The sequence below is a fragment of the Pagrus pagrus genome (genome assembly GCF_965226575.1).
Source record: "Pagrus pagrus genome assembly, chromosome: 11".
NCBI classification, from domain to species: Eukaryota; Metazoa; Chordata; class Actinopteri; order Spariformes; family Sparidae; genus Pagrus; species Pagrus pagrus.
The window spans coordinates 6,020,882-6,045,653 of record NC_140195.1 but is presented as its reverse complement, the minus strand read 5'-3'; the positions used below and the strand labels follow the sequence as shown (position 1 = coordinate 6,045,653).

Here is a 24,772-nt window from a genome sequence, read left to right as displayed (position 1 = left end):
CAAGATTAACAACCCCATCATTACTCGCTGTCATAAACATTTTAAAATGACAGTCTTGAAAAGCAAAACTATTCACAGGTGTGGATAAAATAATCTTTAACTAGATTAGATTAGATAGATTTTATTGTCCTTTCCAGGATAATTATTTTCACATTCCGTACAGCCACCAGAATTACACAAACAACTTAACAAGAACAACATCAATACCACAGACGTATAACAAACCTTTTCCACGATTATAAGATCTCCAACTTGAATACCACTGCTTTTGACCTTCACTGTGCCTGAAATACAGAACAAATCTTGAAGTTAATGCAGTGTTAAGGAACTTTGTATATTATTTGATGGGTTTTATGTGGTAAAAGTATTCACTAATCATGATTTTTAAAATTAAATGAATATGTACAGTAGAATTTAGCATAAAATTTGAGCATTTATGGAAGTGATCTTTCAAAGATCATGTCTAAAACGACACATAGTTCCTCTGTGTTTAACCCAATATTACTTTAAAACACTAATGTCTTCTTTGGGTGAACTGTTGTCCTGCGTGCCTCATCAGTCGACCCAGTGAATTTGGGAAGGCAAATTTCCTTGCATATTTGCAAGAATGCTGGGGGAGTTGAGCCTTTTCTCTCATTTCATTTGGAATGAACAGGCAAAATTGTTTGGAAGAGATCACCGACCCCTGACCTCTGCCGTGACCCCTGGGCTTTGCATATGTAAGACATTAAAGCACATTAATATTGCTATGCATTAGGGTGCAAGGGACTTCACATGAGTGCTCAGCTCCACTAACACACACACACACACAAACATTACAAATTACTTTACAGAACAAAACTGACAACGTTCAGGACAGAGCAGCTTTATGTGACACCTTATAGACATAAAATGTGGCAAAATATCAAAATACAAAATAAGTTTTGATTAACACTAATAAATAAAGAAGTGGTTTACGTCAATATCTCATGCACAATTGTTGTCAAACATTGAGTAACTGATAAGTTGATTGACTGAAAATTATATTTATTTAGATAAGTGATTAATCTCATAACATGCCAAACATTCAGTGGTTCCAGCCACAATGTGAAGACTTGTTGCTTTTCTCTGTCATATATGACAGTAAACTGTATGCATTTGCTTTTTTGGATGTTGGTCAAACTAAAGAAGTGATTTAATACATCTTCCATGAGCATCTTCACATTTTCCACTACCTTTGTAACACAACAGCTTCATCCAGTTTCATCTTATGCTACAAGAAAACAACACACCAAGCTCTGACATCATAAAGTTTCTATAAGCCACAAGATATGCAGGGGGGCCGCTATCATGGAGGCAACCAGTCATTGTGTTTATGGGTAAAACAAGCTGCCACATCAAAGGGGCAAAGTGATGGAAACCACAAGAGGTCTCCTGCTTTTTATTGCTGGTAGCACTTTATACCAAGGCCTCTTATGTACACTTTTACATCTCTGCTTTGAATTACCCACCATTTCCCCTAGCCCCAATAAGTTTTAATAGGACCAACCTCCTACAGTTAATAGACGCTGATGCTGAGAAATAAGCAACATGGTTCAGATATCAACATAGACAAAACATAGCCTCACCTCTGGTCGAGAGCTTGCTGTAAATCTGAGAGTTCACTTCTTTGTCTCGAAGGTAACATCTTATTTCTTCAACTGCCTCTCTCATGATGGTGATAATCAAAACAAGACCCTGGAGAGTAAAACGTCAAAATAAAAAAAAAAGTCATTTTCTCAGTGACAGTAGAGAACAACAAACCAACACATGAGAGCTGTGGTAACTGTGTTTGTGGGAAATACCTGAACATTTCCAACAAAAAAATACTGAGATGCACTGAACACAACTAAAGTATGAAAAATGTGATTGATTTATTGACCGTGATAACAAACAAATTAGAGAATTGTGAAAGTCTACATACCAAAGGGACCCAGTAGGTGTAGAGCGCGCCTAGGCGTAGCTCCGGGACAAATTGAGAGCAGGCCAGAAGCAAAAAGTACAAGTTGAAGAAGTACTTGAACTGATTGAACAGCACCTGTGAACATAAAACAAAGAAGCACAAGGTAGTAAGTTATTCTGTGTATGACCGTATATGACATTTACGGCTAGATGTTTTTTTTATGACTGATGACAGATTTTTTGATGTATTAAAATAAATTCAACACCATTGCCTTGTTACAACACTATTTTGGTGATGAGGAGATAAAAAAGTCATCTCAGCATCTAGAATCGTACATTCAGAAAATGATAAATGACTTAAGATATGCATAAAACATTTGTCTCACATTTTCATCAACTGTGTGTGACAGCTTTTACAACGTAGGAGTGGGTGATGTGGATAAAATCTTCTATTGCTGTATATGTAATTTTATATTATGATATAGATCAATATTATATAATAACAGTTAGAGATGAAAAAATAGTTGATCCATTAGTTGATTGACAGAATAATGTGGCAACTTTTTTGAGAATCAATGGATCGTGCTTTTTCACTGGTTGTTGCATCTCAAATGTGAATATTTGCAGGTTTCTTTTTTAAGTCGTCTGTGAAAGCAAACTGCGGATTTTTAGCCTGTTGGTCGCATAAAAGAAGCAATTTAAAGACCTTGAGATTTGGGGAATTGAAATGGGTGCTTTTCATCATTCATCGACAGTAAGTAGCCCAAACAGTTTATTTTCTGAAAAAAAATAATCAGTAAACGAATAGATAATTATAACATAGTTACGCAGAACTAGTGATACACTGATATACTTAGTGAATGTTGGTATTGGCCCATACTCGCCTTGTTTAAGCATAACCACCAATTTTACACATTAAAGTATGTTTACAGGTCTTGGGTACGACTGCATATGCGAAAAAGGAAGTATAGTCTTTTGTGGCTTCAAAGGGAAGCTGCATGCAATCTGATAAAGTGCCTCCAGCGATGTCACTCAGTGGCTAAGTTGCATTGTGGGTAATGTATCTTAGAAGTAGTAGAATCTTCCAAATCATGGCCCATGGCATATCAACAACCCCTACAACCATAACCATTAACCATATATTATTAACCATATAAAGCCCACTTTTAGCCTAGGAATCTTTTTACCAACCTAAACTACGTATATGCATCTTGCAGTGCATATAATAGCTTTTCCTCCACTAGTGTAACTCCTAAAAATAACTTTCATGCATCAGCTTAGCTCAATTTCATTACCACCAGTGTGCAAGATAACTACCAAGACTTCACATTGCTACTGTATCAGTTGAGAACATGAAACCCTGCACAGAAACATCAAGACTCCATTATGTTAGAGTGAGGAGAACTTCTTGGCATGAACCAAAGTCAATAAAAAGCATCACAATTTGCAATGCAAAAAGGTTTTGCTCGTCTTCTGCTTTCTAAACAAATCCGAGCTACTTTCAATGTCTGACTCCACATACAAAAAAAAAGGTATAAGATCTTAAGACAACTGAATGTCTGGAAAACAAATGAATATGTAAATCAGCCCAGGGAAAAGGCACACACAGCTTAATAACTACTGTACATGTCATCACCAGGATCTGGTGCTATGAGACCATTCTCTTAATGTGGCTGAAACTATCTATCTCACTTCTCATTCAAAAAATCTTCATCTAAAACATGAAACATTCAGCTATTTATAAATGAGTAATATTCTTCTTAAACTGCCTGGATGCCAACTGAAGAAAGAAATCAATATTTCATTTATAAACTGAGCTTTACTAACATATCAGGCCTGTTCATTCCTATGAGAGAGCAGACAGTGCAGCTGTCAGACTTTGCCCTCATCGTTCGTAGTAGTAAAAGTGTAACCAGCCTCTTCGTGTCAAAGAATCCAAAAGGTATGCTAATCTGCAGTCTTTTGGGGTTAGGCTGAATATAAGCAAAACAAGTCTATAGTATTCTTCAGTTAAACTACAGTATGAGCCTTCAAACACAAAGAATATTCACATTTGAGGCACGTATTTGATCTAGAGCTGAGACAATTACCCGATTTCGTCAATTATCATTAGGTTAATCCACAGCTATTTTGATTTATTATTTGAGTCTATATTTAAGACAAAATGCCAAACATTTGCAGCCTGTTAATTGTGACTTATTTTTGTCTTTTCTCTGTTTTGTGTTATTGTTACAATTTTATTTCCTACAATTTATAAGAGTAAATTATTCATTGGGAAAATATCCGTCCGTTAAATCGATAAGTAAAATAGTTGCGGCCCTAATGTGACCCTTTAATCAACGCAGATTTAAATGAGTCAAAAATTGTTATTATGAGTCAACACTGAGGAGTACAAGATGACATCCAAGATGACAAGAGTCCTAAGGTTATGATTGTCTTCATGGGAAAATGTGTCCAACAAGCGACAGTGAATCAGGGCCAGGCTGAGAGAGGTGGGTGGTGGTTCTGGGGGTTAACGGGAGGGAGGGTGGAGGGGTGACCTTTGACTGACACTAACCGCAGGCAGGAAGGTGAAGAAGTTGTACTTCTGGTTGTTAATGACATTCCTGGGGTACCTCTGCTCCCTCTTTTCTGGGTGGCCGAGCCACACGGTGCGGGGACGGAAGTCACCCATGCCACAGCATCTCGACCACGGGCAGCACCTGAGAGGAAGAGGAAGTAGGAAGGTTGAGGAATTTCTCATTTTATCTCAGCATTTAGTGCTACAGCAATCATGTTTAGACAGTTACATGAAAAAATGAGCCAAATATTTATGATTTAGTTGATTAATTTAGGCTATTTCCCTTTACAATGAAGATTCTGTAGTTGTGTTGTGTGTAGATGTCGAGACAACGGCTCCATTTTGAATGAATTCCCTGCTTACAGCAGCTACAAACCCACAGAACAGGTAAGGAAAGGCTGACCTGAAGATCCATGAACGTGGAGATTGTGCCTTACTAAATAAATATTAACTTTATCTGGAAAAGGGTGGCCACTCCCTGTGATATGACCGAACAATACATACCATATCAATGAACTACGAGCCCAGTGACCTCATGACCAAGACATGAATGACTTATTAAGTTATAAAACACTGACTATAAATAAACTATAACCTTGACATACGTGTGCTTTTCCTACATTGACGTGGTGCAGTCGATATGTCGATCCACATTGACACACACTTTTTAATGATCCCTCAAACACTTGTGAGAAAGACGTGTGATGGAGGCAGGATATTGTCTAAAATGACATCAGTGCACTGAAACAGTAAATTTACTGATGATTCAATAATCATAAAATACTCTAAGTATCTTTTTCTAAATTATAATCTCTAAAAAAGTTATTCATATTGGTGCATATCAAGCAACATATACAACAATACTAAACTGGCCAATAATATCAGCCAAAGATATATCGGTCTGGCTCTAGTTGTTGTTGAATTGTCCAAGAAAGCTGATTCATTCATGAAGGGATGTTGTCAGTCGTGCGGTTGACCTGTATGACATTAAGCGGAGATGTTTTATCTTGATTGACGTATACAAAACTGAACAGAAAACTGAACATTATAAACTTCATGAAGGTAGGATTTGCTGCAGGACTTTTGTATTAGACTGCATTAGTTTCAGCTAGGTGTACCTAATAAACTGGCAACTGGGTGTATAAGCCACCTACCATGACAGAGGGAGGACAGATGAATTGGACGCAATGATGAACCAGACTATAAACTATATTTCCAACTACATGTAACACTGCACATTTAGCAGCTAGCCTTGTGCTGTGTGTTTATTACAGGAGGTGACATCACCATGATAGCCTGATGGGAGTACTGGCTGCATTTCAGCTTTGTGCTGTGTTGTCTCCATCCTCATGTTAGAGGCCTGCCCCTCTATGTGTTGGTCAACATACACCTAACAAAGCATCATTTAGCCAGCTAGCATGTTGCATTTTAGGATGCAGCTCTTTCAAGCCAGGGCCTACATGTACTGCTCTTTGACAGGCTGAGCTGCTGTCAACCGAGCAAATATTGACATGGGCGTCAGTGCACTTGCTCGAGCTGCACCCCGGAACAAGGATGTCTTCTAGCTAGCTTTGGCTAGCTTATTAAACGCTACAATGAATGGCCACATAATTTGTATGAACATATATGCACCTGTTAGTCGTTGTTTTGTCCCTAACTGCTGTTTTTTCCTCTCAAAAACCCGCCATCGTTTAAGCTAGTTATTGAGACAATGTCGACGCGCTCCTGTAAACACTCCAACGGCTACACTGTCACCCACAAGCTCGCGAGCGAAAAACACGTTTAAAAAAAAAATGGCTTCTTGTTCATATTTCCGAGCTGTGTGACGACCTTACCCATTCCTGTGTTTACTGTCGTTTCTTTTCGGCCGTCTCACGGGCTGCAGGGGGATATTGTCGGTCATTCCTGCAGCTCCTCGGTAGCGGGTACAGGCAGAAGGCAGCACGCCCGTCTGTAGCGGTTCTGGGCGGAGGCTTCCCAGCTGTCACTCACGCCGGACGGCTCAGCAGTCCGGGACAGACTGCCTGCGGCACCGCACAAAGCACTCTTATCATGGCATCAGCCGCTGACCCAGGTCATAATCTAATATTTTATATAATATTTATTTATTGTTACATAATTGAATATTCCTGTATTTGTTGAGTAATTGGGGTTTGAACAGAATCAATCAGCTCTATAGGCCAGTAATCTGTGTGTCAGTGTAGGTTTATATAGACAAAACATGGGGGAAAATGACATCCAGCTAAAAAAAGCTGACAAAACATATGTAAACATTAAGATATAGCTGTATCTGAATATATAAAAAGCAACAATGACCAAACATCCATTCTATAGTAAGTTTTGTGAACAATAATGTAAAGAAGTATTTATATTGAAGGTTTATTATAGGCTGCATGAAGTGGGTTGTTGTTGCCTATAAATTACAGAAATGACAGCCTATGTGATGGTGATATTTATATGTAAGCTTACATGTGAACAACTCTGCATTTGATACTGTTAATATATTGTAATTTATAATTTGGAGGTAGGTGAGTGTCTTAGCGTTACATTATAAATATAAGTAGAGAGTTACATCACATTTTCAGATTCTCTCTTTGCAACTACATGAAATCAGCATTTATTTCTGGTTGTATCAGAGGCAACAGTCGAGGATGTGATAATCAAAATACTTGTCAACCAAACTCTACATAGTAGGGGTAGAGCAATTATCAGCCCTGGTTGATTATCAGGGCCGATATTCAGCATTTTCCGATTATCTGTATTGGTGATATTTCTGTCAGATTGCCGATAAACTAATTCAAAAATGTGCTACTTTGGCTCTGACCCAACATCCTCTCACACAATGTCCTGCCCACAACAATATCTGATTGGCAACACGTCTTCTTCCTCACCACATTTCAGCGGGAATTTATATTTTGTACTTCCACCATATTTATTTAACATCTACAGCAGCTTGATTTCACATTACAAAGACATGATCAATGTGGAGAATGTGATGCATTTTTATAAATTAAACATGTGTTTTCAGCTATTGAGGCTGATTTGTCCGACTCAGGTAGGACCTGTGCAAAGATATGCTGAGATTTGAAGTTACCACCTAATAAAAAATGGTTCATTTGCAGTTTGTCCAAAAAATTATGTCAGTCAGGTTAAGTCTGAACATGGGCATACAATCCTGAGAAAAGGTATAATCAGCAGAATAAGTCAAAATAAACTTATAGGGTTGACCATCACTGGGTCTCTGAACTAACAACGTTTATTAATTAGATTACATAATCTAATTACTCCATCTAATTTTTTATGCTAGTAAAACTAATATGTACTTTTACTGCAATAGTTTACATAATGAAAGACTTGTCTTTGTAGCAGAATATTTATATATAATGATATTTTCTTTGAGGCTGTAGTTTACAGTGTTGTATTGAATCTAATTATACTTTAAGATGTTCGATTGTTTTTGTTCTTTGTAAAGTTTAGGTTAGGTGGACAAAATATTAGAAACACTTTCAATAAATTGCAGTCCAACACGCAACAGGTGTTTGAGTATACTTGAAATCAGAATAGATACAGTACATTACAACAAGGCTGGTCAAGAGTTTAATCACAATAACACACATGTGCCTTTTGGATCTAAATCATTCTGGGGCCAGAATTTTGATTAGTTTAACATCCTATATTAGACAGGCGTAAGAACAATTTAGTACGGGAAATGGAAAGAGGAAGGTTGTGGTAAAAGTACCGTAGCAAAAACGCACTATTTGTATAATGTATGCAACAACTTTGACCACAGCAGTCTTTGTTATCATCATCAATAAGTTATATTAACTATTTGCATTCCTATTTTTCCTCAAATTTTCCACCATCAACTTTATTAGCCTCAACAAAATCTGAACATTAAGATGCATGCATTTCTGTTACTATCCCTACTACTAGTTTAAGTGCCCTATAATGGCAGTTATGCAAAGTATTGTCAAAATTGTGACAGAAAAAGCCACTGTATAGTTGATGTAAAATTGATTGTGGACACACGATTAGAGCGCACTCTTCATTTGCGGATGCAAATAGTTTTTCCATTGAGGATGCAAAATGGCAAGGGATTAATGGTTACTGGTGGGTCATGAGGACAGAAAGAATCTTGACTTGAGACATCTGAAGGTGAATTGATGTAAATTAGGGATTAGTGTCAGTAAATTTGAGTAACAACGTCATCTGTGGTGGAGTAATTACAGGAAAAATGTTGAAAAAGTCACCCTGATTTTATTTTTCAAAATCAGAAAACATTTAGGTGAAGGAAACATTTGAAAAACAAAAAACACATTTACATTGTAAACAGGCCAAATTGGCTCCAACATCACTTGAATTGTAGAGACAACTTGAAAGCAGTTTTGACATGGTTTGCTAAAGAAAGGCACAACTTGGCAAATGCATATCGATAAGGAATGTACAGCAGGGGCCTACAAAGTACTCGGACCATTCTGAGTTGTGTAAAGTGTCCAGTGATACATTCGTTACTGTTCAACTCAGCAGGTTGAGAATGAAAAATCATAGCGCATACTTGAGAATGTATCGGAAAATGTACAGAGCGTTTGCGTTGAGAGTAGGGGGGGTGGAGGACAACTAAAATCTAAACGAGGTAGAACTTACCCCCTAAACTCAAGCATTTTGTGAAGTATAAATAAATTAATGATGCTACAAGATGATAAGATAACCTAGAAAAAAAGAACAAACAGTGTGACAATTAATCTAAATGGTTGTTTCAAACAAAAATCACATAAAAGGAAAAGTTAACAAAATTGTTGTTTTGCCCTTTCCCTGTTCAGCCACCACAATAAAAGCAGTGAAATGCAACTATAAAATGTAAATGTAACTACAACCTGAAATAAAGTGCAGGCATGAGAACATTAAGCATATAAAAGCCTTCAGACCTCAGCCAACTAAATTGGACTCTGCAGATGTACAAGTGGAATTGTGAAATCTGATGAAAATATGAAATACATGTAACGCTACACAGCACAAAACACTAGTTTATCAGTCTAACAGAGCCTTCATAACCTCATGGTGCAGTGACAGACAACAGCAACATGTACAACTTGGGTTAGGCACTTGGCAAAAGGTTGGAGTCATTAACTACTGTATCTTAGCACCTATGCAGCAAAGATGAAAGCCTATTTTATAATCAACATTATCCAAAACTGGTGACTGAACTGTCGCACCTTGATGTGATAGACAATACACTGGAATAACCTGTCAATCTGGTCAAAGGCCCCGTCAAAATGACACACGCTAATGACATTTACCACTACAAAAATGTACAATGTCATAAAACCTATGGCACACAATAGGAGAGAAAGTAGTCATTATAGATACGTACGGTTAACTACACCATTATTTCTGAACACTGAGACATGGTGTCCTTAAAAAGTCGTGCCCTGAAACTTTTCCTATTAAAGTCAAAATCCTTCAGTAAGTATCAAAGAGACGGTCTGAATTAAAGCAGTTTCAAGTAAGTTATACATTCAAACTTCTGGATAGACAGCGAAACAAAAAAGAACGCACAGGAAGGAAAAAAAATACCCGCATATATATATTTATATAAAATAAAATACAACTACAGTAGTTATATCAAGTTCAACTAAAAATAACACTTGAGAATCGTGCGGATCAGGAGGGAAGATAGCTGCAATGAAGTTACTGGAAAAATTCAAACGATCTACCCAGAATCCTACAAAGTTTTCTCTGAATGTTGATTGTACCTCATTCAAAAAAAAGGAGACATTCAAAAACTGACTGATGGCTTAAAAAGCCTAATTAACTGCAATTTTACCCTCCTCCATGAAATGTGGGAACTGTGATTTTGGCACACTGTCTGAGCTGTTCTTCTCAATTTCAGCCACTGAGGCAGGCAAGCCAGAGTGCGAACCATCCATCTTCATGAGGCCTCCGGTGGATCCAATCAGAGGCCCACCGGCAGGGCTCCCGGGGAGAGGGATGCCACCACCCTGGATGACAGATATTTCATTGGTCTTCATGGTCAGGCCACCACTGAAGGCAGCAGCATACTGGTTCCACAGAGATGGGTCAAAGTTCATTTGTGGAGCAGCCAGTTCTTTGGGGGCCTGCATGATTTCTGGCAACATCTTCGCCTCGGAGCTCATTGCCATCAGCGCCATGGGGTTATCCAGAGACAGACGCTGGCCGCGCCGCGATGAGTTGTTCCACATGTGAGTGCCGATATGCACCTGAAGACAAAACAGTCGATTACAATCCAATCAAATGCTTGATTACATTCGAAGTGGTCTATTCAGCACTTTGTCAGACAAAGATGACTTACCTTTAGATTTCCCTTTGTGGTGAAGGCCCTGCCACAGATGTTGCAGGCAAAAGGCTTCTCCCCTGTATGAGTGCGCTCATGGATCTGCAAGGCGCTGGCAGATGAGAAGTTCTTGCAACAGGTATGGCACACGTGCTGTTTGGTTGATCGTCGCGGTGCAGTTGAGATGGAGGGCATGGCTGTTCCCTGAGGCATATGGGAGCTGAACAAACCATGATGGCCCAAAGGGTTCTCTGGAGGAATCTTCATCTCCAGACTGGCCAGACTTGATGGCATCCTCATGAAAGGCATGTGACTAGGAACTGTTGGTACAAGGAAGTAGAAAATTAGATCAAAGCATCCAACAAGACAGCCTCTAAAGTACTTTTCTTAACTAAACTCACCATAGTCTCCGTTTGTGAAGGGAATGCCGGGTTCCTCTTTAATTGCTTTGGGGGTGAAGCTGCTGGAAGCTGTGAGGTCGAGGGCTCCACCGGACTCTGCGGCACTGTGAGCACTACCATCAGACTCTGGTTTTGACACACTGCGGGCATACTCATCAACAGCAGACTCAGGAGACTTGCAATTACCCATGTTGTTCACTGGCGACGAGGAGTGAAAGGACATGGCAGAGTCAGAAATGGCAGGACTACGGCCATTCTGATATTCCTGCTCTCTAGGAGCTGATGGGGATTCTTTGGATGTTGCCTCGCTTTCCGAAGCGGTGCTACTCTGTCGTTTCAGTGCAAGAGCAGAGGTGAGATTCTTCAAAACATCAAGGCTGGAAAACATAGCAGGGGCAACATGCTGCTGTGGTTGTTCCTCAGAGGCAGGTGGGAGGGATTCGGAGGTCTCGTTTGGCTTGTGGGAGTTCAGCTCTGGCTTGGGTTCCTCCATGCTTCCTTCAAAACCACTGGTATTAACGGGTGTCTCGTCTGGTAGAGATGACTCCATTGCTTCTGCTGCTTCAAACTGGTTTTCTGGCATCGGGGTGTTGGGGATCTGTCCACCCATGTGCATGCGAATGTGTTGCTGCAGGACGACAGCGTTAGTGAACTTTTTCTGACAGATGGGACATGAGTGCTGCATTTTAAGAGGAGTGTTGGCCCTGTGCACCCCATAATGGGCCTTGAGGTTACCCTTGGTGGAGAATGCTCGGCCGCAGATTTTGCACTTGTAGGGCCTCTCACCGGTGTGTGTGCGGTAATGCATTTTGAGTGAGCTCTGGCAACTGAGCACCCTATGGCAGATTACACACTCGTTAGGGTCGTTGGTTCTCTTATCCAGGCCATCCACCATTTGCTGAAGTTTTGCAGTACCAGAGCTTTGTTCTCCTGGGAGGGCACTACCATTCATATGAGGCAGAGGCCCGAGCAGTTCTTTAGCATCCTTCGAAGTCGGATCCAGTCCAGTCTCATGGCCAAACACATTCGAGGAAACAGATGGGGAGCAGTCGCTTGTTGATGGCGAGGGTCTCTGGGAAAATGAGCTTTCTGCAAAGGTGTCAAATGTCTTCAATCCTGGCATGGATGATGGGTGGAACCCAGCAGCATGATGACCCAACATAGGCTTAATTTCAGTCATATTTGACTCGTCAAAGGGCACAGACATGCCAAAGGGAATGCCACTGCTGGTGGGAATATTGTCAAGGTGCTCTGGCACAGGATGTGGGTTCATGGTGATGTTGGGGTACTTGTCTCTATGCCTCTGGAAATGCACTTTGAGGTTCCCTTTGGTTGTGAAGCGATTTCCACAAATGTTACACTTGAAGGGCCTCTCGCCAGTGTGAGAACGCAAGTGAATCTGGAGAGCACTGTCATTGCCAAAGGTCTTTCCACAGTACTTACACTTGTGCTTGTACAATGAGTCACCGTTCTTTGACTCTGGTGGGAGGCTCTGCATCTTCGTCTTCACTTTTTTGGAGGACTCGATCCCTGCTTGCATACCATTGAACGTGCCAGGGAAACTCATGATGCCTGGTGACTGTGGCAGGAGTGCTGGTAAACGGCTGGCCAGATCCGGAATACCCTTCAAAATGTCAGTTTTAGAAGTAATTGAACCCAGTCCTCCAGGTAGAGAAGCAGGGACGCCACTGGGGAGAGGTAGTTTACCTTGCTTCATCGTCTCTATAGAAAGGTTCTCACTGCCAGTCCTTTTTCCAATCAGTGCTGCTGCAGCAGACAGCTGTTGAGAGAGATGTGCACCAAGAGCTTTCAGAGGGTCCATTACAGCCCCTACTGATGACTGGAGACCCTGTGGAGTCATCATGGCTACTTGGATTCTGATCTGTTCTGTGAGCTGGATTTGCTGTAGTTGCTGCTGCTGGAGGCACACCAACTGTTCCAAGATCATTGGGATGGCCTGCAGGGTTTCCTGTGATGAGGTCAGAGATTTATTATTTGAAGAATGTTGGGAGACAGCCACTTTAGTGTCTGCCATGGCTTCAAGGGTGACATTTGAATCTTGGAGTTTGGATAAGGGATGGAAAGTCATCTCAGGGCTCTCATCCTGATCGTGTTGGCTCGTGTCCTCTGCATTCATGCTGGAGTCTTCCTCTGCATTGACGTTCGATAGCGAATGACTGCTGGACTGGCTGTCATCGTGGTCACTCATGAGGCCATCAGGAGAGCCTTGTGAATATTCCTCAGGCACTTCATTGCCATCTCCTTCTTTCATGATGAGCACTTTCTGACTTTTAGTGCAATTTTTCTCATGCTCAAGAAACTCCGCTTCATCAAAGAACTCGGCACAGCACTTGTTGCAGATCTTCGTCTCGTCCATTCGGAACCTCTTCATGTCATTTCCAGCCTCCTCCGCTTGATCATCACGAAGAATCCCTAAAATGAGAGGATACAGGGTTTAATTTAATGCTCTTTGTACAATTACAGCAATATCTGTCTAATAGAATTAGTTTGAAAAAATAAATACATTTCTATGATAATACTATATTAGACTTGCTAATTAAGAGAACAGTTTTACTGGTCATATTTCAAGAAATGTAAAATTATGGTAACATGAAGAAGACGACAAATGCAGGACAACAACCTTTAAAAAAAAAAAGGTGCACATGTAGTTTTGGGGAAGAAATTTGGAATCAGAAGAGATTTCATGAAACAAACTGACCTTAAAAAAGGACAATACATATGACATACATGTATCATATGGTTTTACTTTGTTTATATGTGGCGGACCCTGCCACTTTTCTAGCTTCAAACAGTCTTCTGGGGACCTTATTTTCCTCTGAGAACAGCTTGTTTATTTGGTTAAAAAATAAATACTTCTGTATCATTATAGTTCGTATCATTACCTCATTGATATTGTTAATATTCAAATTTTGAGTTTGAATTTCTTCTCCAAAACTACACAGTGCCCCTTTCAATATTGTTCCATATTTAGACTCTGTGATGCTTATGTTCACTTTTGCGACTATGCGTTGATTTGAATTTACTGGTAATGTTTGAGGCTTTTGTTTGTCGTGTTCATTTGAAAATCTTGTTCCTCTTTTGTTGTCCTCTCCCTGTGGGTCACTGCACTCGGCTGTCGAGGACTCTGAATTTGGCTATTGTCCACAGGGCCAGCAGAGGGCAATCATCTACCTTTGACATTACCCAGAACAATGTCCAGAAAGACAAAGAGTCATGGGCATTAGATTACTGTGTTTCTGAAATATGCCACCACGCTCTTGCTAAAAGGCAGATCTGTTTCCACCACATGTTGAGCAAAAGTAAAATCCAATAAAAAAAGGCAAATCTAGATTTCCAAATGAGCAATGAAATCTCTATAGAACTACATTTAGTATGAAAGGATGGGCTGAAAGGGCAAAAAGGAAAAAAAGGGGTAATCCAATGTTGATTACCTTGAAGCATTTTCACAGCCTGTGAAAGCCTGATAAGTGCTCCTGTGTGCATTTTAATTTGTCCGCTAACCAAGAGGCCATTTCACAACTGGGTGTATTGTTAAATGCTAATGCCTCACAGAAAGGGGGTAGACCACCTGTTTGCATTTGCCTGAGGAAACTGTTGGACTTGTTAATTGCTCACCAGGAGGCATTGAAGCGGTGTCACAAAAAAAAAAAAAAAAAAAAATGTTGCAAACTACATTACCAACAAATCTAGGAGGGGAGCTGAGCAAGATCCTGCCACCCACATTTACGCACACTACAACACTGGCGCTCGTATCTTAATACAGTTACATCGATAGGAGCGATACACACAATGAGTAACTAAGGATTATTTAACTTCTGATCTATTAATATTATCCATTTGTCGGTTATGAAGGGGAAAATATGCAGGCAACGCTCCAGTTTACCACTTGACGGCGCATGACCTGTGTGTGATCACCTTTAGAGGGGTACATGACACGAGGTCAGACTAAACATTCAATCCACGGGGCCTTGTGTGGCACAACTAAATCTTTGATCAGTCACCAAACAACGTCATAACAGATAGAAATCAGAGAGCACCGCGGCTCTACAAAGCGCCCCTTTTAAAGACAAAGTTCACAAATCACAAGGTGAGGTCTGCGGCAGCGCTGGAGCTGCATATGGCACCACCAAAACGCACCCCCACCCCAGTCTCCACAAAAAGGCCACTGCTCCATCCCCCACCTCTCCACATATGTACGAAAGGAAACAGTCATGCATTAAACTGGGGGATTTATTGCCTTTAGGTCAGCTTACTCCAGAGTCACATTTCATACAGTTTTTGGGCACCTTTGTTCAAAAGCTCACCTTTGGCGCACGCTCGCCAACAAATACCACCAGAAACGGCAACAACCAGTTGAATAAATGGTTACATTAGATACAGAAAGAATCAATAATCAATGGCAACTGCGACAATAATCATCCAAATTCAATCAAAGGGGCTTTGAAAGTACCCACTCATGTTTGCAATCAAATAAAAGTGATGCGTCATGATAAAAGAGAGCCGTTAGTACACATCTGAATGAAATAAAAGATGAAAAGACATCCAGGAAAGGCATTCTTTGTCACACAAAGTCTACGATGTATCAAACAATCTACAGGTTGCCACACACGCTTCAAAGAATCCCCCAAAAAAGCTCAAAAAAGGGATTCTTCAGCCTCCACACGAAGTAACTACTCAATAAAACCTTAAAGTTCTCCATTCAGGATCAATTTCCTCAACTGGTTCAACATTTAAGAAGTTTCAAATAAAAGATGCGACTCGGTCACTTTATCATTTGACCTTTTTTATCATGAGAGAGATGTATAAAGTTAAAAACACGCGTACAGTGCGGCACTTTAAACAGCGGAGCTCAGCGAACACCTGTATTGTGTTTAAAATCATTTCTGAACGTGTCTCTGCGCCAAACTTTGACTCCTGGTCAACTCACACACACTCACACTCACACACACAAAACCGGACAGCAACAGGTCAAAGTGCGAGAGGAACAATGTAAAAACAGCAGCCCCCGAAACTTTTCCCATAAAATGTCGTTAGTTAGGCATGGCGGGGGCTACATGTGAAGTTTTTTTTTTGTAAACTCTCTCATATCTTGTGCGTAAACTTACCATTTCCTAACGAAGCAGGCTCGTCGGAGTCGATGTGCTGCGGTTTGGCTTGCTTACGCCTCGACATGGTGCAACCATCAGGAGCAAAGAGTTGCAAACAATTTTCCTCTCCTTCTTCAGCAAATTCTTTCGGGCTTGGGGAAAATTAGCCCCCTCAAGTAGAAATGCGCATGTCAACGTAATTATTATTATCAATAATGCATTGCGATTTATCACGGTCCTCTGACAGCTGATTGGCTCCAGTCCAAGTGCTCACACATTATTCAAATGTGCTCCCTATTGATGAGCGCAGCGGAGTGGCAGGAGGGGGCGGGAGGAGCCCTGCGAGTGGATGGACTGCAGGATGGAGGCAGGGTTAATAACACCCAACTCATCGCTCTTTTTCCTTGTTCATGAGAAGAAAAAAAACCCAAAACATATATATTGTCACCGACAGATTCAAGCGAGCAGAAGATGAGTCAGGCGACATTATCTCAAACTCTTCACCTGTGGCGCTTTTGGCTACAAACACCAGAATATTGGATTTGAATGCGTTTAAATAGCCTAGATGTGCGTAAACAGCAACTTTACGTACTTTTATTACCTTTCAGATCCCTGTCAAATACATACACACTACCTGGTACTAGAGGGACATTTGGATATGGGTGCATATGTGCGCATGGGTATATGCAAAACAAGTCAAATGAAATGTTGGGGACCACAAATATTCACAAAAAATTAAAATTCAGATATGTCACAGAATAAACATATTTAAGTGAAACACTCAAATATCCCAACACCCCTCACTCATGTTGAGTAGTGTGTGTAGGCCTGTGTGTGGAGTCTCTTTGTGTATACATGCTGCCCAACGCTTTCCAGGAAACTAATCATATTTTTAGATCTTCATATCCTCCTGAACATGTGGTGCATCTGTCCTGAGGATAACACACACACATATATGGTATCACCATAATGTTCTCCCTGAGGCATTTATAGATTGTTGGGATATACTCATAATGTTTGGATGACTGTTTTTTTTAAGTAGTGAGGGTATAAATGTTCATAAACTCGTCCAAAAACAGCCAAAAGTAGAAGCAAGTAGAAGGAATGTACAGTAATGGATGTTTGCATCTTCTTTTAGTGCTGACATAATGATTTATGATGTAGGTTTTATAAAAAGAAATATATTTCAGAGCATATTCATAGACATATTCTCGATTCAAGATGTTTTATTTGGCTTGTACGGTGAGAAGATGTTGAAAGTAGTGCAAGTTATAATATGTCCTTGGCTGAATGTTCTCGCCATAAAGAAAGAAAAGATGTTCAAAGGTTCAGATGAATTGTGCAAAAAAGAAAGATAGTAGTGCCAAATGTGAAATGATTATGAGGTAAGTGATATTTTAAGGGATATTGAATCAGAAACACAGACTCAATGCTTTATTGTGTTCATGGTGGCTGTTATTGTGACTGGAGGTTGTTGCTTCCCCACTTTTAAATGCACAACTGTGTCCAGTTACAAATGTGTCTCCTCCAAAATGTATCTTTTAGTATTAAAGGTAGAGATCACTTCACAGCTGTGAACGTTCAGACCTTTATATTTGTGGTCTTTGCAGTTTCTTAGTAGAGTTGGGTTCAGTCTTGTGAGACATTCTCCATCTGCAGTGATGCATTATTTATTAATGAGGCTGAAATTGTCACATATTTGTCCTGTTTATTCTCCTTTTTTTCTACTTTGCGACACGGTACTGTTATATGAGACAAACTGGCTGACTTTACTCCAGTCGTCATATGTTTTGGTGCTGGTTTATCACTGACTGAAACAACAGTATTTTTAATTAAATACAAATTTATTGACTAAAGACGATAATAATGTAATAATGCTGTCCATCCTGCTTCACATTACCATTCACCTTGTGGGCGTAGCTGGTGTAGCAATAGCAAGAACATTCCAGGAAGTTTACCACACGTCATTAGCTTCATTAGCTCATCGATCACCTCCTGTATGGTTATAGAGAACTCAAAAAAAGTAGCTCAGGCAGGTGTATGGATCATCTGTTCACCATTTTTTTTTAGCATAATAACATGAAGTTTGTCTGTACGGGACACATAACTCGCCTCACATGTTACTTTCTCATTCTCAGATTACTTTATGTAGACGGTAATCTATGTTTGGAAAGTGACATACCAAGCACATACCAAGCTGTGTACAAGTGCTGCTGTACAGACACGCAGGGGTCAGTCGAGATCACTCAAGTGTGGGAAAATCTATTTAGAATACAGATTGACTATACGAGAGACATCGAGGACGACAGGAAGGAAAATAATCACGATCATATATACAGCATGAAACTCCCCCTGGCTTTTCAGAGTAAACATTGTGAAACATCATACATTTTTATTGTGTTACCTTCTCATCTTGTGTTTTATTCTATGCTTTTATATATGTTTTCCTATCTTGAGTGTTTTTACTGTGTATGATTTTGTCATGTTTGGTGTTTATTTCAATTTTTACTTGTGTTTTTAAGCACATTGGGTCTGCGCCTGTCTATTAAATGTACTATATAAATAAACTTGACCATTCACAGATGCAGACACAGAGAAAGCTTTCCTTAAATGGAGCAACAATTATGGGAAATGTATTTATTTAGCAGAGATTATACACGAGGCAGTTTCAAAGTATTTTGCAGACATTTAAACTTCACAAGGAATTGAAACTAACTTTAGAAGACTGAATAAATTAAAGTGAATATCTATGTACTGTACATCTGGAGGCAATTCATGTGCCAAAAGATGAAAATAAAGACAAAATAAAAGTAAAGAACTCAACATTAGGAGACTATTGGTGGATCTGTTGATGCACCAAAGATTAAAAATTAAGTCATGAGTTTTGCTTGTGGTAACTTGTCATGAACTTCTCCTCCTGTCCTGTTTTGTCTTTGTTTTTCTGACACTTTACAAAATGTCTTCAAGGCAATTAAATGACCACATACATGAGAAAGTCATTCCTAAGAATGAACATTTCTATTTTGTAAAGCTCACTTTAAATCTATTATTCAAACTAGCTGCAGACAAGTTGCCTAAATTGAAATAAACTACAATCGACATTGACCCTTTTTCCATTTCAGTCTAAAATGCCTCAGCATGTGTTATATAATGGCACAGCTGATAAGTGCGAGACAAAGACAGGCCAATATATCCAGATAAACAAATGCTCTTTAAGGGGCTGGCTGAAGGTGAAAAAGAGGGGAGTGCTGTCTAGACGGTTTATTGCCCCAATAAGAAACTATGCTTGAATACGCTGTTTCTTCTGCGTTCAATCTAAACAACTCAAACTGTGTGCAGTCGTAAAAAAAACTGCAGTTGTGGGAACAGGAGGGATATCAGCTCCATGAGGGAACCCTTTTTTAAAATTAAACAATAAGTCTTTTACAGTAAATCTCAACCACAAAACATGGCGGTGATGTGTAAGATAATTCAACCTGAAAACGACTCTGTTTTTTCACCTTGATACACACAATCAATGGCAACAGTGATTATGTGAAAGACTAGAAATCTATCTCGCTGCTTCGTACTCGTCCTGTGAAAAAGCAATAAAGCATATTGACGGATGGATCCTTGGATTTCTTCCCCTGCTTTTTGTCAAAGTGATAGCTGTTTCTTAGCTGCGCAGAAAGGCAAATCGCACTGTGTCCTTGACCGGGTCATGTATGTGACAATAGTGAATCTACTTGTCACCAATGAGAGATCTCATAAATGGCCATCAGCCTCGGGACAGTCACTATTCACTGAGTATTTTTCTATATCCTGACCTTTTTCCCTGATTCCCTCTCAGTTAACACAGGAGGAGGCTTTGAGATGGTTTGGTTTCTCAGATGTGTCATTTGCCGAGCTTTACGACGACCTTGCAGCGGACAAACAATAACAGCCCAACACTTGCTGAGGATTTGTGAATTGAACATGTGTCTTTTAGGACTCAGTAAAAGATGAAAGGCACGCACAGACTTGGGGAAACGATGAGCTGTTTCACATCAGTGTGACAGTCAGCGCTGTTGTCGAAACAAGCACAGTTTTTATGAAAAGAGCTGGCTTTACTCAACTATGTGGTCGTATGAGAAGAACTGATTTTGCTTATTGTTACTTCATTTGGAGACTTGACCTTGATTGTGAAAAGATCTGTATTTCTAGTCTGACACTAGAAGACTGTTTTCATGTTACATACTGTTGCCTTATATCTGATTTTTTAGTACGAGCATGATTTAATGATGTCACAACAACCTTGAAAGCCGATCATGGTCCAATATGCAGCTGTGATGTGGGAACCTGAAACCTCACAGCACACAGAAAATGGACCTTTCACAGTTTGTCGTTTATTGATTAATTACATTTTCTGTTTATTACTTGAAGCCACATGTAGCCTCTGTGTAAATGCTTGTCTTTGTGGATTCTGTCGCTTGTTGTTTAATGTGAAGAGTTATCTCACTTGGTTTCTACTTGTTTAGCATTTTCTTGTTTTGTTTCTATTGTGATGTTAATGGTCCATATTCACACGGCAGCCATTTTCCTCAGCTGCTCTTCTTTAAAAATTTCACAAGTTGTTATCATTTCACCACTTCCTGGTTGATCAGCAACTGAAAAGCTGATGGATGTTGAAAATCTGGCCATATTTCAAGGTAAAACAACATATTTGATATCATGTAAGCTAACTTTAGCATTCAACTACTTCCTAGCTAACATTACTGTTTAATTCTAAAGTATAGATACATTTCTTGAAGTCTTGAAGCCTTTCTTGTTCTTACACTATCAAACAGAAATGAAAGCTACAAAGTGGTTGCATGCTCACGTTAGCTGTCGTCGAACAGAAGCTGTTGAGTTATCAAATATGATGTTTTACCTTGAAATATGGCAAGACATCCCCAGATTTTTACAATCCATAGACAATAATCACACGGCGGCCATTTTCCCCTGACGTCACACTCGGGTGAGAAGCTCGAACGCTGATATAATATAATATGTTATGCTGCTGCTGCTGCTACGTTCCAGGTTGCAAGTCATAGAAATGCAGAGAATCTGACAGAATCTTTATCATCCCACCACTTCTTGATTGATCACCAACTGAAATGATGATGGATGGTGAAAATCTGTAGGGACATCTGGCCATATTTGAAGGCAAGGCAACATATTTGATAACCCATTATCTAACGTTAGCTTCCAACCACTTACTAGCTAATGTTACTGTTTGACTTCCTCCAGTATGATTCAACCACTGGGCTTAAAGAAATGTGTCAAAGATATAGGTTGATATTTTATTAATTTATGCATTTCCTATGGTATTATGTAAAACTATCAAACAGTAATGTTAGCTAGCTTCCACATAAGCTAATTAAGAGTTATCAAATATGTTGTTATACCTTGAAATATGTCCAGATATCCCTCTGGATTTTCCATTTTCATCGTCTTTTCCGCTGCTGATCACTCTGGAAGTGGCAAAAGGATAATCATTTATCAGATTCCTCACATTTATAGGACTGGCGAACCTGGAACACAGCAGTAACACATTTGAACTACAGAGGAAAATGGCCGCCATGTGATTTTGAGTTTTTGTTGAAAAGGACCCCAGTTAGATTTGTAACCACCTTGTGGAAGCTGGGAATAAAGAAATAAATACATGAAATATTGACATACTTTGTGCTTTTGAGATTTTCAAACTAGTTTATTGATTTCTTTCTGGAGGGGTGGGGGTGGAAAAACAATACCAAACACGACACATTATTAAAAAGGGAGTCTCTGTCTTTACCCTGAAACATTTCTGGAGATGAAAACTTGAATTCAAATAGTTAATGATCAATTTTGTGCGCCAGGAAACACTTTCAACATTCCTGATGACATTTCAGCCCAATCCTGAGCTCCTTGCACTTTTGAGAAGTGTTAATCTGCAAATGATTAACTTCCAACTGAAGAAACACAAAAACAAAACTGCATTTTCCTCCATAAAGACCCTGAAAACACAGCCAGGCGATTCATTTCTCACCCCTTCAGATGTGCTCTCTTCAACTGTGGGACAGCACAAAAAAGTCTTTTAATGGTTGACCAGCTCCTCGCTCAGTCACATCAGGATTTCTCTCTGAGTGTATTTCCTATATCCTGTTTTATTATTTTATCCTCTGTTGGTTTTCTTCAGGTGCCCCTTAAAACATTTCCTCCCTTGTAGTCATAAATAACGTCATTAAACTCACACAAAGGACAAAGGGAAAAGTTTTTTTCTTTCTTTTTCATGCAAGACTTGATTCCCATGAAAAGGGTAAGTAATGCTGAGAATAGTCAAACACAAATGAAAACAGTCCAGGTGACCTTTTGTTGTTAGACTACCTCGGCCCTGCGTTTTTTTCCATTCATATTAGTCATATCATAACATAAGCTCGGCTCGTAGGGGATCAATGCGTCTCTTTTCTATGACAGCGCTGTTAAGACTATAGAGAAATTTTCCCTGCCACCCTTTGTTCTCAGCGATTGTACAATCATCTGAACATGGCATTATCTAGCAAAAACAAGTATAGGAGGCTCACTGCAATTACTATAGTGTCAGACTGTTTTCATTATTGATCAGCAAACACCCTTTCAAATGTCCTCCTTTTCATGAACACATGTATTTAGTTCTTTTGTTTGGTAACATCAGCCTAGAATAGAGACTGAGGGCATCGGGGTGAAAGGTATTGGATGTTTGTCTGTCGAACCAATATTGTTTTTTCACCCATTGAAAGTTGCTCTTTTGAAAAACATATGAGTTATACAGCATGCAACATACACCTGCTGGTCAACTAGACGGAGATATGCAGACACAGCAGGTATTTAAAGTAGATGTTTCTGTAATTAATTAGAAATGCAAGGCACCGCTCCACCCAAAAGTGCATTTTCCTTGTCGTTATTACATTAAGGGGGAATGTTGCTGCGCTCGCTTTAAATATGAGTTTAAAGGATAAGTTCACCCAAAAATGGAAATCCAGTCATTATGCAATCAAGAGTTGGGGGAAGTTTCGTAGTCTACAAAACATTTGTGGAGCTTCGCAGCAAAACAGTGTTGCAGCATTCTCCAAAACAACTGAAGTAGAGGGTGACTTTTCAAATAAACCCCTAGAAAAGTAACAAAAAAGGCTCCATAAGGCTTGTCTGGCAGAATCCAAGTCTCCTGATATCCCAAATTGTATTCAAAGACATTATTTACAGCCAAAATCTTCGCTGTAGCTGTTGAGCTAAAAGCATTAGTGCACTCCCCATCTGAAGTGCACAGGTTGCATGATCATCTGTCATATCAGTATAGGATCTAATATAATACAAGTCCCCATCTACTTCAGTTGTTTAGCAGAATGCTGCAACACTGTTTTGCTGTGAAGCTCCAGAAATGTTTTGTGGACTATGATACTCCACCCGACTTTCGACCTGCATGAGGGTGAGTTTATTTTTGGGTGAACTTTTCCTTTAAGAAGCGATCGTAAGTGCAGGATTTTTGTCACTCACTTGAAAGCCAAGATGGATGTGTGATGTGGAAACCCTCCAGACCACATACACTGACAATGAAGTAAACCTCTTTAAACAGAGAATATAATCATATTCATAAAGTGTGGGGGTTTTTAATGAGGGAGAAGTAGATGTCATTTTAAAAATGTTTTACTTTTTGGTATAAAAACCATTTCACACCCATTTTTTTGCCCAAAAAACAGTGATGGGATTCAACTGAGTATGTTTAATCAAGTACTGTACAAATTGGTGTATTTGTACTCTACTTGAGTATTTCTACTTTGAGTTTCATGCCTCGACTCCACCACATTTTGAGGGTAACTATTATATTATTTACTCCACTACACCACACTTCTAGTTACATTACAGATTACATGCTGCATCAGAGCTAAAGAAGAACATTTTTAAATTAATTATTCCACCGAAAATCAGATAAAAAAAAAAAAAAATGATTCAGATAATCAGAAAAATGTCCAATAGTCTGCCGGGCTGATAATCAGTCAACCCATAGTATACAGTATAAATACATGTATTATTTACTTTGACTTTGACTTTTGTTTGCCAGAAAATTACTTTTGAAACTTAGCTGGATATCTTTAGTTTTACTCCAGTATGACTTGCGCGTACTACTTAAAATACGCCCCCAGAGTTTCTTTGAATACAAAATGTGACTGCAACACAATACGACAAATAGGAAAATCAAACTTAACACAGCCATTTGTATGTTAAGAGCTCCACCGGAAATGGTTGTCACACCTGGGTGAAACAGGAAGTATAAACGACTCTGGCTTTAAACTAGATCTGTGTCTGTTGAGATAACAACATGACTGCTTATTTGTTTCACACCGTTAGCTGAGAGGCTGTGAGTCTGGGCCGGAGGAAATTATGTGCCACAAACAACCTCTCCCTGAACACTTCAAATTTAGTTTGGAAAAAAAAAAAAAGATTCTCAAGATGAACG

The 24,772-nt window shown here is 39.5% G+C and overlaps 2 protein-coding genes across 2 annotated transcripts in view; both read right to left on the bottom strand.

Moving 5' to 3' along the window:
• atp9a (ATPase phospholipid transporting 9A) overlaps positions 1-6,473 on the bottom strand; it is a 33,691-nt gene extending 27,218 nt beyond the window's left edge. Inside the window, exons 1-5 of the mRNA XM_084367384.1 lie at positions 6,316-6,473; positions 4,478-4,622; positions 1,943-2,056; positions 1,608-1,716; positions 226-284 (exon numbers count right to left, since the gene is read on the bottom strand). Coding sequence (XP_084223510.1) covers positions 226-284; positions 1,608-1,716; positions 1,943-2,056; positions 4,478-4,622; positions 6,316-6,383 — 495 coding nt within the window. The 5' untranslated portion in view covers positions 6,384-6,473. The remainder of the gene's footprint in view (positions 1-225; positions 285-1,607; positions 1,717-1,942; positions 2,057-4,477; positions 4,623-6,315) is intronic.
• Positions 6,474-8,717: 2,244 nt separating this feature from the next.
• Positions 8,718-16,484, bottom strand: sall4 (spalt-like transcription factor 4). Its single transcript, XM_084367135.1, has 4 exons — positions 16,321-16,484; positions 11,195-13,627; positions 10,812-11,113; positions 8,718-10,719 (listed from the first exon to the last, which is right to left on the bottom strand). The coding sequence occupies exons 1-4, from the start codon at positions 16,385-16,387 to the stop codon at positions 10,285-10,287; spliced, it is 3,237 nt and encodes a 1,078-aa protein (XP_084223261.1). The 5' UTR covers positions 16,388-16,484; the 3' UTR covers positions 8,718-10,284.
• Between the last annotated feature and the right edge of the window lie 8,288 nt (positions 16,485-24,772).

Excerpts from the sequence above, each read along its gene's own strand:
- sall4 (XM_084367135.1), bottom strand. The coding sequence starts at position 16,387 with ATGTCGAGGCGTAAGCAAGCCAAACCGCAGCACATCGACTCCGACGAG. Across the intron at positions 11,114-11,194 it reads CTTCACAAACGGAGACTATG|TTCCTAGTCACATGCCTTTC; the intron begins GTGAGTTTAGTT and ends TTGTACCAACAG. Across the intron at positions 10,720-10,811 it reads CCACAAAGGGAAATCTAAAG|GTGCATATCGGCACTCACAT; the intron begins GTAAGTCATCTT and ends TTTTGTCTTCAG.